Raw genomic sequence first — 15,652 nt, forward strand, 5'->3', positions numbered from 1 at the left:
CTGTCTGTACAAACATGGGGAACTCTGGTGATGCAATCGGTAGAGTACTGCACAGCGAACCAGAAAGCTGTGCATTTCTGGCTGTTTGTTTCCACCAAGGTCTCTCGGCAGGAGAAAGATACACATTCTCCTCCCATCGCTTGACAGCCTCAGAAGCTCAGTGGAAGGTCCATGTGAGGCTGGACCCACTCAATGGCACTAAGTCTGAGGTTTTTGTACAGAGAGGTCTATACTGTAGACGCCAGGGATGTGTCCTGTCTCCATACCACTTAAACCGTATGCAGAACAGATTATCCGAGAGGCTGGGCTCTATGAGGAGAAGTGTGGTGTCAGGATTGGTGGAAGATTCATCAACAATCTGCATTATGCAGATGACACAACCCTGCTTGCTGACACTGAGGAGGACCTGAAGCGCTTGCTGCAGAGGGTCAAGGACTGCAGCCTCCAATATGGATTGAAGCTCAATGTCAAGAAGACAAAGATTCTCACCACTGGGCCAATCGGCAGCATCAGGATGGATGGTAAAGAGATTGAGATTGTTCACAGCTTTAGTTTGCTTGGCTCCTCAGTCAACACTCTTGGCACCAGTAGCCAGGAAATTAAAAGATGTATTGTGATGGGAAAGTCTGCTGTTAGGGACCTCTCCAAAGTACTGAAGAGCAATGGTGTCTCTCTGGAGACTAAGGTGCATCTGATACAGGCCATGGTCTTTGCTATCACTTGTTATACATCAGAGAGTTGGACAGTGACTAAGGAGGATAGAAGGAGAATTGATGCCTTTGAGCTGTGGTGCTGGAGAAGAGTATTGAATGTACCATGGACTGCAAAGAAAACAAACAAATTCATCCTGGAAAGGGTCAAATGGGGCAGCTCCCTGGAGGCAAGGATTCTGAGGCTCAGTCTGACATACTTTGGACATGTTGTAAGGAGGGACCGGTCCTTGGAGAGGGACATCATGCTTGGGAGGGTGGAGGGACGACACAGAAGGGGAAGGCCCTCTATGAGGTGGATTGATTCAGTGACTGGGGTAATCGGGATGGGAGTGTCGGAGACAGTGCAATTGGCACAGGACAGAGCAGAGTTTAGGGCTGTTGTACATAGGGTTGCTATGAGTCGCAAACGACTCGACGGCACATAACAACAACTGTAGACCTGCCATTAAGGTTTTGGGGATTTGTTTTTTGTGTTTTTCTTTCTTTTTTCACAAGTGATTCTGGACCATTTTGAAATTCATTCCATTATGTGTTTTAAACTATCTGTGAGAACCATGTTCCTGTAGGAGGCGTTCCCACTGCCCATTTCCAACTGTAAAGAAGTGTCATCAATGCCCTCAAAACCACACCTGCTCTGGCGGGTCTCTAACGAGCCTCTGAGGCGAGCATTTGCGTGGATGGGAAGTGCTAGGGACTGTCCTTCTGCAAACACCTTTGTTTTTGAAGAATCTATTCACAGTTGAAGGGGGAGGATGTTCGAAAGCCATTAGCACATTATTGAGTTCCTGTTTCCAGAAGACAGCTGTGTTGTTCTTAATGTAGCAGAGGGGAGGTACTGATGACTGATGCTGTTCTTTCCATTTCCATGAATTCGACATACTCAGCACTCGTGTGTGTACGACTTGCATGTTGTTTCTCATTTTCATTATGTATTTCCTTCTTCCAATGCGTAAAAGCCTCACTAGACAAGACTTGAGGTAATAAACACTTCATCTGGAATGCTTCTGTGCTCTCTCCAAATTTGCCAAATTAAAATCTTTCCTTTATCGACACAGACTTGAACCTTCCTCAAGAGGATTTTGACAATTGCTAGATTTATTTGGGGGTGGGGGGAGGAGAAAAGGAGGTTTGGGGAGAGGGGGTGAATTTTGGAGGGAGACTGTAAGTATCTGAAGAGCATAAAGCATATTTATACAGGGCAAAAGAGAATTCAGTGAAAGAAAAGCTCATGAATAGTATTATATCGACACACACACCCCAGTGCATTCTCTTTCTTGGTCTTCTGTTGTCATTATGTGCTACCATAGAAAAATAATTTCATGCCTCTTCCTCTCCAGTCAGGCTTATTAATCTCATTATGTCCTCCTCTAGTTTAGGCCTCTTCTGTCATCTCTTTTAATAATTGCTGACTAAATTATTATTACACGAAATAGTATTTGCAATTTGTGTATTACACAAATATTCATCAGAGAGAAAAAAAGTCAAGTCTAGTAGGATATTTACTGAGATTTTATCTTGTCTTCACACTCACATTCCGTTTAAAGAAAAGCAAAACTTTAACCTAGTTTTTATGGATGTTTCAGCAGAGAAGAGAAAGTATATTAAATGTTCTTTCCTTAGAAGGAATCTCCTGGTCCAAAACGTATGTTCTTGGTTCCCCACATCTATGCCCTCCCAGAGTCCATGAGACACACCCTTCATCAAATACAAAGCAGAAGCTGTTTTAGTTCAAGATAAAGGAAAAGGAAAGTCTCAAGGTGATAAGCCTGCAGATGAATTCCACCGCTGGGTGACTGCCAGGACGTCAGCTCTAGCTGGCACAGGCTCTCAGCTTGCCTTTCAAATAAAACGAAGAGATTCGTTTATAGCAAGGACATGTGCGTGCATGCCATGGAAGGAGCGAGGCATGCACGGGCTCAGTGTGTGTGTGTGTGTGTGTGTGTGTGTGTGTCAGCCTGTAATGGTCCTCGCACATGGAGAAGGGACTGAGGAATTCATAATCTCCAACATTCCCAGAACTGGGCAACCTGTTTGCCAGATGGTCTCAGTCAAACGTGGTATGATTTCTCCCCTCTTCTGTCTTCCAGGTGGTCCGAGACATTCTGCTGATTGGACATAGACAGGCTTTTGCGTGGGTTGATGAGTGGTATGGTAAGTTAACTTCCCAAAAATAACTTGTAGAACAGCTTCCTAACGTGTTGCTTTGGGCTTTCAGCCCATCTGGCTTCAATCACCACTATCTAGAAGGGTAACGATACAGGGCTTCCTGTCTGCAAAGCGCAATGAAAAAGAGCGTAGGTACAGAAGCTTTGGTCTATAATAATCACAAATATTGACCAAGTAGGGTCTCGGTGTGTTTTATGCTTGCATGCTTGATACGTCAGAATTCTCTATTGGCTGGATTTCAACTCCACCTGACTTTTTCCCAAAGTTCAAATCAAGATCAAAGCTGTCCTATCAAGGGAAAACAGTGCTCTGAGCGATTCAGAGAACACTTCAAACAATCCATCCCCTAAAACAGATTCTGCGAGAATTCAGGGGCAGAGATATGGTGCCCTGATAATCCAAACGGGGTCTCTCGTTCTGACGTCTCCATTTGATTTGGGAAGAGTTAAACAAGTTCTGTACATTTCCAGTAAATGAACCCAAATTCTATTTGATCCCATGATAGATGAAGGCCCCTATCCCAGATGCTCGGCTTTAGTGCCTCCTCCCCTCGAATTCTCTGTATTCACAGAATCAGTCCTCAGAGGGTGAATGTCCTCAACTATAAATAGCAATGAACAGACCCTCCTGGGGCCTTAGGTCAGATCTGATTTTCAGGTCGATGGTCTAATGACATGCCCTCCTCCTTGGCCTTTTCCTAAGTCACATTGAATTTGTCCTGACTGTAACCTAGATTACATTTTGGTGCACTTCAGTCATTGTTCCACCAAATTCTCCACTCTTCTTAACAGAAGGCATCAGATTTAAAGTAAAAGGATACACTGGACAGAATGGGCCAAGACAGTGAATGCCCTTCGGAATGTTTCCGAACCACATATTTTTTCTTTTTATTTTTTCCGAGCCACATTTTAAAAGGCTTGGAACAGGCAGTCCCTGGATTACAAATGGGACCGGTTCCTGAATCTTTAAGTTGTAAAGTGAGATTAAATTCATATTTATCCTTACTTTATTACAAGAAGAAGCTCAAAGCCTTTCCAGTGATCTCAGAGCTACCCACCTAGCAAATGAAGGTGACTGGACTGAAGAATTTGATGGAAGCAGAGGTTGATTCAACAGTTTCAGATTAAGGTTGCTTTTACATATCATTCCAGAAACTTTGGTAACCCAAGGACTTACTGAACTTTTGTAAAATTTAAAATGTCAGTAATTTTAAAAAGGGATGGTTTTGTAGGCTACAGGATTTGTTTGGGTTTTGTTTTATAATTTTCCTCCTATCTGCACCTTTTGAGAGCAAATGCATCTTTCTGGGTTTGTCCAAATGCAGACTTTTAGGGGAAAATTTTTTTTTCAAAGATCAGCATTTAGCATCTGTCATCACACACCCAGGACACTGAAGTCATGCAACAAGGATATTACCATCAGGCCATGTTGTCATCAAGTCTCCCTAAGACTGGGCCATTGGCAATCATCTCTAGCGAGCCATGGGGATGGAAATGTTCCATGACCGCTTCGCAATCCTAAAGCAGGTAATCCTGGTTGTTATTCTGGGGAGCATGAATCAGAGTCTCCATGGAAACGCAGTACCATGGAAATATCAACAAAATGGTCAAAGAATAATGGCTCAAACTTATCAGAAGTTTGGTAAGAGGACTGCAATGTGAAGCACCAAAAATGTGCCACTTTGAAGGCCAAGACACAGGTCATTTTGACAGATTTCTTTAAACTACCAGAAAAATATCACAGAGGGCTTTTCGGTGGGGGCAGGGGGAAGCCGCATCCAAAAGGGTAGTCAGGGACCAATCAACAGGTTCAAAACCTGCCAAGTATATTTATCAGAAAAGAGGGTTTGATTAGGGACATGACTAGAAAGAAAAAAGATTCTGAGGAGCTCATATTGTGAATGAAAGGTGGGAATATTGGGGGTAGATTTCTTCTACTTCACTGGAGCCTGGGGCAAAGAGGCAACAAGGATTTTTCATGCCATACCCCCAGAAAAAGAACCAACAGCAAATTCTCAGACTATGACAGGGCCCAAAGATGCGTTTCAAAGGAAAATGATCTTTATTCTCGATCACTTTCAGAAGATCCATATTGACTTAATGGCAACCCCATGCATCTACTCCCCAGGGTTTCCAATGACTTTTTTTTTTTTTTAAATTTTTTTTTCCAATGACTTTTGAAAGGAAATCACCAAGTCTTTCTCCCAGGGTGCCTCTGGTGGACTCGACCCTCCAGCCTTTCCGTTAACACCTGCACTCACTAGCCATTTGCACAGCCTACGGGACTCCTTTAGAAAAGAACACCTCCCTGTTTACTTAACATGGACAAAGGGGAGACAGTGAACAACAGCTCGAGGAATCTACTGACCAAAAGGCCTTTCTGTATCTGAGTGGGGGGGAGGGGGACGTGGTACTTGGTTCGGGGCTGTAGATCACAGGGTGCCCTGTATTTCCCAGAGTGTGTCTCCACCCTACATACGCTGTCACAGCCCCAACCAAAAAAAGCAGTCTTTTCACAAAGCCAGGGCTCTGAGAGCCACCCTCAGTTTCATGTACTGCTCGGGCCAGCACCTCCAGCTGAGCTCCGAGGAAGGAAAACCCCAGCTCCCTCATTAAATCAAATCCTTGGGAGTGACCCCTGCCCACCTAGTGTCCTCTTGCCCAAGGAGGGAGTACCTTAAAAGCAAGGTAAGCACAGACTTACTGGTGCTTGCTTACTATTCTGTAGGAAGGTCTGGTCACCTAATGAAACTAGTGACACTGCAATCCCCAAGGCACTCGGTTCAGATCTACCAGCTGCTCCACGGATCAAGGATGGGCCATCACTTCCCATGTGATTTACTGCCTCTCAGTCAGCTATGAGTCAGTACTGACTCCCAGACACACCACAACAGCAGCAACACTATTCTGTAGCAAACAGTTTCATAGGTGTTTTCCCCACATCTTGTTGCAAAACCCACATTGTAAATGTGAAAATGATTGTATCATAAAGTAAATTTAAACAGATGCTTTGATTCTGTAGGAAGAGGCTGTGGAGTTTAAAAAAAAAAACGATATCAACGAGACCTTAGAAGCAGAATCTTTGATTTAGGGGGAAAATGCAAAATGGTTCACTAGGGATTAGAAAGTAAGCCACACGTGAGCACTGACTGTGTACCTACTTTGTTGGGTAATCCGACACTGTTCACAGCCTCTTATTTCGAGGCCAGGCTGGAAATGTCATTAGTCTTATGAAAGCTTGAGTGTGTCCTGCATAAATGAAGCCCTGTGATGACTGGTTTGGGTACCACCGGAAGTTGCTTATTCCATCCTCTGCATAAGTGCTGGGAGCCGTAGTGGCACTGGAGGTTAGGCATCAGGCTCCTAACCAAAGAGTCAATGGTTCAAACCACCAGCCGCCCCGAGGCGATCTGTCCTAAAGATCAGGGCCTTGGAAACCCTTCAGGCAGTGTACTGCATGCTGCAGGCTGTGGGCATGGTCCAGTTGGTAAATAGGATCCACAGCGTTCTCCTGTTCTCCTTAGTAAGCCTGGAAAAATCTCCTGCCTGGTTCTCAAAGGGAGGTCAGGACCCACCCCATCAGCATATTTGGGTTGCAAATCCCCCAGTCTCAGTGCACAGCTAGCGCATAGGGATCTCTGGGAGGGTGGCCCAGCAGCCCGGCAGTAAGGAGTCTCCAGCTGACTCTGATGCTCTCTGACGTTTAACAACTCCTGGCTTATAGCATAGACTGGAAAAGCAGACTGGATTGTAAGGACAGCTTAATTAATTCAGTCCAAATAGATTAGAGAATTGTAGACAGATCTGCAGAGCCAGCTGCTAAAAACTATACTGCTTTATGAGAATTAGGAAAAAGGCACCCCCTTTAGACAGATGATGAAGGGGCCCTGGTGGCACAGTGGTTAAGTGCTTAGTTGTGAACTGAAAGGTTGGCGGGTTCCGACACACCAAGAATTTCACTGGAGAAATGCCTGACTATCTGCTTCCATAAAGATTACACCCTGGGGAGCCCGGAGGTGGCCCAGTTCCACCCTGTCCTATAGGATGGCGAAGAGTTAGAATCAATCCACCAGCAGTGGGTTTGGTCTTGGGGAAGTTAAGGCAGGTGAAAACCTCACACCTTTCTGAAGTGGTCACCTGGGATGTCTTTCTCCGTTATTGAACAGTCAGGCTGGAGACTAAGGTGCACCTGATGCGGGCTATAATCTTCGCGATTATGTGCTATGCATCAGAGAGTTGGACAGTGAATAGGGCTGATAGAAAGAGGATTGATGCCTTTGAGCTATGGTGCTGGAGAAGAGTGTTGAATATACCATGGACTGCTAGGAGAACAAACAGGTTTGTCCTAGAGAAGGTGAAGCCAGAGTGTTCCCTGGAGTCAAGGATTCTGAAGCCTTGACTGACGTATTTTGGGCATGTTGCAAGGAGGGACTGGTCCTTGGTCAGGGACATCATGTTTGGCAGAGTGGAGGGGAAGCGAAGGAGAGGAAGACCTTTGGTGAGATGGATCGATTCTGTGACTGGAGCGGTGGGAATAAGTGCGTTTGAGATGGCTAGGTTGGCACAGGATAGAACAGCATTTAGAGCTCTTCTACATAGGGTCGCTATGAGTTGCAAGCGACTCGATGGCACATAACAACAACAACCTTCAGCCCTTGATAAATAGTCAAGCGGCAGGACCTTGGAGAAGACGGCAGACTTTTCTACCCAGGGATGAATTTTGCGTCTCTTCCTGAGCTGCAGCATTTGGTCGTCACAGGACAATTTCAGGGAGCGGAGGTCCTTCTGTTCCCAATCCCTGTAAAGTCTCACCATTTCCCCTTTGGAAGAGGAGGAGTTGGGTTCATCTTTCAAAGCCCTCACTGGTCTTTATTGGTGCATGAGCAGAACACTAATCAGAGAAGCAACAACAGCACGTTTCAGAAGACAGGGTGAGAGGGGAGATGGGTAAAAATAGGCAGTCCCTCTGCACAAAAGCATGGATTTGCTTCCCATGGCTGACAGGATTTTAAGAGAGGAGCACAGCAGATTGCCGGAGGGAAGCTGTGACTGGGCGGAGTCTCATGAATGCCTTTGAAGTCCTGACCCTTCCCAAAATAAGGGGAGGGGCGTGGGAGGAAGTTCTGGCTGATGGAGATGAAACTTCATAAATGTGATGTGAAAATCAGCCAGGAGTCCCCATAGCAGGCCTGACAAGGAGTGGAACAAGTGACGGTGGAGAGACGCGTGCTCAGGCCCACCGTCAGCTCGTTGAGTTCACCGAGCCAGCTCTCTCCTATAGCCTCATAGCTCCTGAAAAAGGCATTTGAACACAGGGGCTCTTATCTAGCATGTATGTGTATATGTTCTCCTTGTTCTGGGGAGGAAACCCATAGGTGCCCACCAGCTTTTCAAAGAGATCTATGATTCTTCCTCCCAAAAGAAAAATTGTGGAAATAGCCACACCTAAAGGAGGCCTGAAAACCTAGTTCATAATATATTGGATTACTTACTGAAAGGTTGGCAGTTCGAATCCATCAACCATCCCGAGGGAGTTGTTGTTGTTGTTGTGTACCATCGAGTCAGAACTGAGCCAGAGCTGACCCTCCGATTGGTTTTCAGAGACAGTTAATCGCATGGGAGGAGATTGCCTATCCTCCCACGGAACCACTGGTGGCCTCGAACCACATGTCTTCAGGACTGCAGCACAGCTTCTTGCCACTAGGCCACGAGGGGAGAAAGCTTGCCATTCTCCTGCTGTAAAGATTTAGAGCCTCAGAACCCCAGAGTCTCTGAATCAGAACTGACTCAGGCAGTGGGCTTTGGGTTTGGGTGGATAGATTATGGGTCTGATCTGAGTGGTCTGAATTGCATGGAAAAGGGCAATTCATAATAAACCTGGAGAATCAACTACTCTTTTAGGAAAGATACCATGTCTAAACTTTCTAGAACAAGCGTTTCTAATCATTTAAAGGATTAAAAATGGTGTTTCCCAAAGGATAGCCACCGTTTTGTTGGATCCAAAGGAGTATCCAATCTAACTCTTGATTTGCGGAAGTTGCCCAACCACATCACACCTCCTTAGAACCTATTACCAACAATCCCACATCCAGAACTATATTCCTAGGGAATGCTGACACCTAAGTTCATGAATATACATTCAGTGATATTCACTGTAATGCTTTAGAAGCTAAAGCTTGGTCTCGGCTAAATCTTCGTCTCGCTATAAACGTCCATTAACAGAAGCTCTGGTGGCCTAGTGTTAAGAAGCTGCGTTGCAGGAAGTAGCTAAGAGAATAAGCCATCCCCTTTTCCTTATGAATCAGGGTGAAGTCTCTCTCAGGGAGGAGTGATAGGGAATGGCAAAGGACACACTGACAAAGGAGATTAATCAGAACTGGCTTCGACAAGCACTGTGGCAATTGGACAATTAAAACAGACATTCGGGGGTGGGGAGGGGAAGAAGAACGAACTGGGGAGGAGGGTAGAGAAAACAGTGCAACAATGAATGAATGAAAACCCAAAATCTCTAAATGTTCACTAAAACTAATAAAATTTAATAATAATTTTTTTTAAAAAGCTGCTTTGCAAAGCCGAAGGGATGTAGTTCAAATCCACCAGCTTCTCCCTGTGAGAACAATAGGCAGTCTCCTCCCATGCAATTTACTGCCTCTGAAAACCTGCTGAAGGGTCAGCTCTGGCTCAGTGCTGACTCAACAGTAAACAACAACAACAACAACCTACTTCTTGTGGCCTTCCAATTCATTCCATCCCACAGCAACCCTGTAGGACGGAATAGGGCTGCTCCACAGTGTCTCCAAGGTTACCATCTATACAGCAGCACATATTTCTCCCATGGAGCCACTGAGATGCAAACAGCCAGTTCTTTGACCCAGCCAGTACTCAGCCAATGAACCATCAGGATTCCATAAGAAATTCTGTCCCTCTGGGCTTGGTGTTTGTTTGCGGCGCAATGGCCAAACGCACCAAGAAGGTCGGCATCGTGGGTAAATACGGGACCCGTTATGGGGCCTCGCTGAGGAAGATGGTAAAGAAAATTGAAATCAGCCAGCATGCCAAGTACACTTGCTCCTTCTGCGGCAAAACCAAAATGAAGAGAAGAGCTGTGGGCATCTGGCACTGTGGTTCTTGCATGAAGACAGTAGCTGGTGGCGCCTGGACCTACAACACCACCTCGGCCGTCACGGTGAAGTCAGCCATCAGAAGACTGAAAGACCAGTAGAAGTTCCCCCTTTTGAAGCATCTCTAGCCTGTAATAAATGGGTTAATTTATGTAAAAAAAAAAAAAAGAAATTCTGTCCCTTTGACATGCAGCAAGAGGTCAGAGACGCGCCAGAATTCAGCCTGGTGCTGCTGTATCCTTTAACCTCAGCAGAGCCCCGAAGATGTTCAGATGTATTCATGCCAATGTTTTCTTCAGTCCGGTGGTCAGCTCCTGTGCTTCTTGTCCCTTTTTAAGGAAAGCTTACGTAAAATTATGACCCTTTAAAAAATTGAGTTAATCAAGGGGTGATTCTTTGCTAATTCTTCTGGGTTCCTTTTATTAAGAGCTTCTCTGCCAACACATAAGCATTTGTGGACACAAAAAAGATCTGAACATGAACGGTTAGAAGCCTCTCTGGTCATTGGAAATCAATCAGTAATGAAGATAAATCGTCTCCAAAAGTATAATCTGTCATTGAACATCTGTAATTGAGTTTACAAAAAAACAAAATTGATTTATACACAGATTCTGAAGCATGACCCGATGCCAGTGCACTTTGCCAGATAACCTGAAAGGTAACATTTCCACCTGATTAGGCTTTCTGTAAGCCACTGAGGAATATTGAAAATGTTGACGTCATCTCTCTGAACATGGAGATACACATATATGAGGATTCGGCCATCATTCCCCTCAGCATCGTAGGAGACCAAGTTACCATCATCTTCAGAGCACTATCCTTCTAGACATGTTAACTCTTATGTGGTCTTCATGGGCACTTTTTTTTTCCTTTTAGATGAAATAATTAGAAAATTTGCTTCTTTTTTCTTCATGATTTAAAAAAAAAAAGCCCAAGGGATAATGCTTTTAGAGTGGGCAAAAATTCTAGAAAAGTCTATATTGTTCTTATTAACTGCCTTCAGGTCAACTCCTGATAGCAAATCCATTCACCATCCAGAAGGGTTTCTTGTCCCAATTCCGAACTGATAGTACCCATCGTCCTAATGACCCTAAACAACAGATTGTTACAACATTGCTGTTTTTTTTTTTTCTTTCTTACACCATTATACATATTTGATATTTTTTTACAATGTGGTAGATATAGGTAGGAAGAAAATTAAAACTACCTATCTGTTGCAACTCTTAGAAGTCACTGTTAGCCTTTTTAAATGGATGGATGCATCGAGTTGCTTTTTTAGATGTACATGTCTTGGGAAAAGTGCAGCCAGAGTGCTCCTTGGACACAAGGAGGGAGACACTTGGTCTCATACACTTTGGGCATGTTGTCAGGAGGGGTCAGTTCTTGGGGGTGGGGGGCAGGAATCATGCTTCTGGTGAGCTCTGGTGGTCTGTCTAGTGGCAAGAAGCTGCACTGCAATCCCAGAGCTGAGCCGTTCAAATCCACCAGACGCTTTGCTGGAGGAGGAGGGGCAATTTCTCCTGTACCAATCAGATTTGATTTGACAGTCCACACAGAAAATATAATAAAATTTTTTAAAAATAGCAGGTCAGCAAAGGAGAGGAAGACCCTCAATGAGATGTCTTGACGCAGCAATGGGCTGAAGGAGAGATTGTGAGGACGGTGCAGGTTCCAGCGGGATTTTGTCCCACGGTACCCAAAGTCCCTGTGATGGCGCCTAACAACAACAGTATTTTTATTAAAAAAATGCTTTATTACAGCATGTGCTATTCTTGTTCCCTCCTGGTTTTTATTTAATAATGTATCAAGGGCGTCATCACATCATTTTTATTGACCGCAGCCCCCTCTGCTCTTTTCAGCCTTTCACTGTTCTGACAGGACAGTAATGAGTATCTTTGCTGTCAAATCCCTTTTCACATTCATAAAAATGATACGTGTTTGCATTCATCAATACACGGTCACATAATTCAAGCTCTTCTCTTGACATTGCGCTGATTAAAGTGGAAGGATGGTATCTGCTGGGCTTCCCCAGGAAACCAGAATTCTTTGCTTTTGTTTTCCAAGTTGTTATGGTACCAGAGGGGATGTGGATGGGAAAGAAAGCGTTTCATGAACACGTGTGTGGAGATAGGTTTTCATTTTCAACTCGTAGCTTAAAAAATAGTCTTTAGTATTCATTTCAGATATATTTATATTTCACAAATTTTGCTAACCGTTGAGATGAGAGTGACTATATTGAAAGAATATGTTATTGTTAACTAAGATGCATTTGCTCTAATCATGAAGCATCCCTTTATTGTTTTCTGGTTGCCTCTTTTTCTTAAAAAAGAAAAAAAAAGCATGCTGTTTGCTTGGCCAGACTGCTGCTTAACATTCTTAATACTTACATTGCTTATGGACAGCGTTTCTGATGGAGGATTTTAGGTGCCAGGCGGATCAGTGGCAAGATAAAATTGCCAAGTCGAGCTTGAGAGCCTTGCTCTATCTTGGCCCCTCACCACACTGAATTCAGTCATGAGCTCCTGGCACGTGTGCCCTTTGGAAATGAAGAACCTCTCACATGACATGGCATGATATAAAAAGACGCTGAACCACATGATAGGGGCAGTACTTAAGGAGAAAGTCCAGCTGTGAACACCAGCTCTAAATCCCCTCCACGCTACTTAGTGATGGGGTGGGAGATGAAGCAATGGTCAGTGGACCTTCACATAGAGAGGTGTGAAGTTAAGTTCTGCCTGGAGCATGGCAGAGGAATGCCCATCTGGGAGAACTGCTGAGGAAACCTTGTCAGACAGCCAAGGGGCAGGGCCGGGCTGGGTCAAAGAGCAGGATAAACACCCGAAGTCTTCAAAGTGAGACTGTTCCTTATTTCATGCGCTGAAGAAGGATGGAGTCCCTGTTTCAGTTTGATGAGTTGTTGTTGTTGTTTGGTGTTCTGATTTTTTAAATTAAATTAAGATAGGGTTTCCCAGTGTTGGCACTATTGACATTTTGGGCCAGATAATGAACTCTTTCTAGTCAAGGTTGCCCTATGCATCATTGAGTGCTTTTGCAGCAACCCTGGTCCTGACCCACTAGATGCCAGCACCATCATCGCTGGGACACCCCGATATACCATCCGGCTGTCATTGAGAACCACTGGAGTAGAAGATTATTATTTCTGAAAAGATGAAAAACAGCAGACTTGAGCTAAAATTCCTAATAATGTCATGTGCCAGCTTATTGATAGACACGTCTGGGTGGGCGTGGTGCCAGCCATCTTCAGCCTGTTGGGCTCCACTTGGCATTCAGTAGAGCCCTGTGCTGTCTGCCACCATGTGCTCCCTATAGAATAGCTCTGAGTGACAAGGCCATCGCCTCTCACTGCCCCACTGAATGTCATCTCCCTACCCTTTCCATCACTGGTCTTCCAGTATCAATGAAAGTGTCCTTTCTGTTGAATGCATTCCTTTAAAGACTAAGTCTCTTTTGAAAGGCATAGATAGCAGGTAAGTATTAAACCAAACCAATCTATCCCTAAGGGATCTTCTAAGGATATGTTAGGAGATCCCAGCCTTCGCCACTGCCCACGTGCTAATTAATATTTCCCACCTGGCTAGCCCCCTCTATGGAAAACACTTCTAAACAATTTCCACTCTCCTCTGCGCTCAGACCCTTCTAACATCCGTGCCCTCTCTACCCCTTCGGTTGTTTAAGCTAACTTTATGACCGCTCTTCATAAAGTTACCGGATTCCCTGCTTTTTTAAAAACCTCTCTCTGACCTCTGCTGAACTGCCCTCTGCCCCGAAAGCCCTCCCTCATTAAACGTTTGCATTTAATAACAGAAGTTGCCAACGTCTTGACCTTCTTTCAGATATGACAATGGATGATGTTCGAGAATACGAGAAAAATATGCATGAACAAACCAACATAAAAGTTTGCAATCAGCAATCCTCCACTGTGGATGACATAGAGAGCCATGCCAAAACAAGTGTATGTAGCATTTTTGCAACACGTTGCCCTCCCCCTTTCTTCCCCTGACACCCATGTAAACTGACCCTTGAAGCCCCATTCTGGACCCCCTCCACCGAAGCATATGTCTCGGAGGATATTGGCATGGGAGCCAGACTGGGTCTGAATCGGACAAGGTCACTTCTCCCTCTCACACAATCCAATCATTGGTTATTTCAATCATAAAACCAGGAGCATGGAGAGTGGAACTGTTTCGTGGTCCTGATGAAAGAGCGAAGAGGGAAAGATGGGTGTCATACGTAAACTAGGACTAGTTGTCAGTCACTTTTCAAAACAGTTAATTCTTACTCAGGTGCGGGCGCCTACTCCTCTGCTGTGTTAGGTTTCTTTACATTGCTCTGAAACGCTTTCTGTGACTCTTTATGGCGGTTTTGCCCACTCCTGGTTTCTTAGGAGCGTCTCTAAATTGGGCTGTATCCTGCGTACACATCCTCGCTGGCTGAGCTGGGTGGTGAGCTAGGGCTGTTGGGCTGCAGAGCAGATCTGTCCTGGGTCAAAGATGAGCCTCGGATGCTCAGGACTGCATTGTCACACGTCAGATATTGAGTGAGGGCTGACCGGGTGGGTGCTGCATGCTGGCACTTCAAAAACAGTGATCTCTCAATCCTTCATGCGAACGATGTGAAGAGGAGATGCCGTTAATAAAGAGAAGTGTCATCACCAAATCTTCAGCCAGAGCTGAGATCTCACTGGGTACTACCAACTTGAACGTTCAAGTTCATTTAACCCAGGTCCCAAAAGATTCCATTTGGGGTTTAAAAATAAAACTGGTTATGGAAAATTGAGAGATGGTGGGAGATGTTAAAGGAGGCTTTGGAGTGTGGAAGACCATGCAGTTGTACTTGGCGGGTGTTCAGTTTGGGGTTTGGAGCATGTCTTTGGAACGTGTGCTGTGCGCAGCTGCCTGCATGCGTGGGAATGCCTGATTCCGCCTCCCGTTTTGCACGTGGTGATTGGTTTTGCAGAAGCACTGGGAGCCCACTTAGCTGCGGTGCTTCTTTCTCCGCTCAGATGTCTCTGATCCTCTTTCCAGTTGGCCTTCCTCCCTCCTCTCTCCCTGTTCTAAAGTTGAAAGGATGTTCAGGAAAACTGCCTGTGAATTTCTACCACGTTTTCTTCTTCTTGAGGAACGTTAGGTTCCAGGTGCCCTCAGCCAATGTCTCCTCACTGCAGACATGACCAGAGGGAGAAGGAGACACCACCTGTCCAAAGGCTGCTCAGCAAAGTGCTTTTCAAACAAATCTAAATTCTTACATCTTAAATTCTTCTGGCCTTTTGTTTGGTTTCCCTTAGGTTTTACTATTGTTGTTATTATTACTATTGTAAAATCCTTTTACTATATAGATACCCACAGCATGGTTCTCTGTCCATGAGACAGACCATGGATTTTGAGGCTGCAAACCCCAGTTGCAGATGTGACTCCAACTTAAAAGATGCTTCCTTCTTTTACATATAGTTAACACAAATGATCATTTTAAATGCTTACAGTATGTCCAGTATTCTTTCAAACCCTGCAAAATTTGGGATCATTTGTTTTCCCCATAATCCATATATACATACAGTTAACACAAATGATCATTTTAAATGCTTACAGTATGTCCAGTATTCTTTCAATCCCTGCAAAATTTTGGGATCATTTGT

General features: G+C 44.7%; 1 protein-coding gene across 1 annotated transcript in view; it reads left to right on the forward strand.

Annotated features, from left to right (window-relative positions):
• Window positions 1-15,652, forward strand: part of PITPNC1 (phosphatidylinositol transfer protein, cytoplasmic 1) — a 163,459-nt gene that overhangs the window by 144,569 nt on the left and 3,238 nt on the right. The window contains exons 7-8 of the mRNA XM_006886271.1: window positions 2,801-2,864; window positions 13,854-13,972. Coding sequence (XP_006886333.1) covers window positions 2,801-2,864; window positions 13,854-13,972 — 183 coding nt within the window. The remainder of the gene's footprint in view (window positions 1-2,800; window positions 2,865-13,853; window positions 13,973-15,652) is intronic.

This window comes from Elephantulus edwardii, unplaced genomic scaffold (assembly GCF_000299155.1).
Source record: "Elephantulus edwardii isolate Elephantulus edwardi_28Jun2011 unplaced genomic scaffold, EleEdw1.0 scaffold00048, whole genome shotgun sequence".
Classification (NCBI taxonomy): Eukaryota; Metazoa; Chordata; class Mammalia; order Macroscelidea; family Macroscelididae; genus Elephantulus; species Elephantulus edwardii.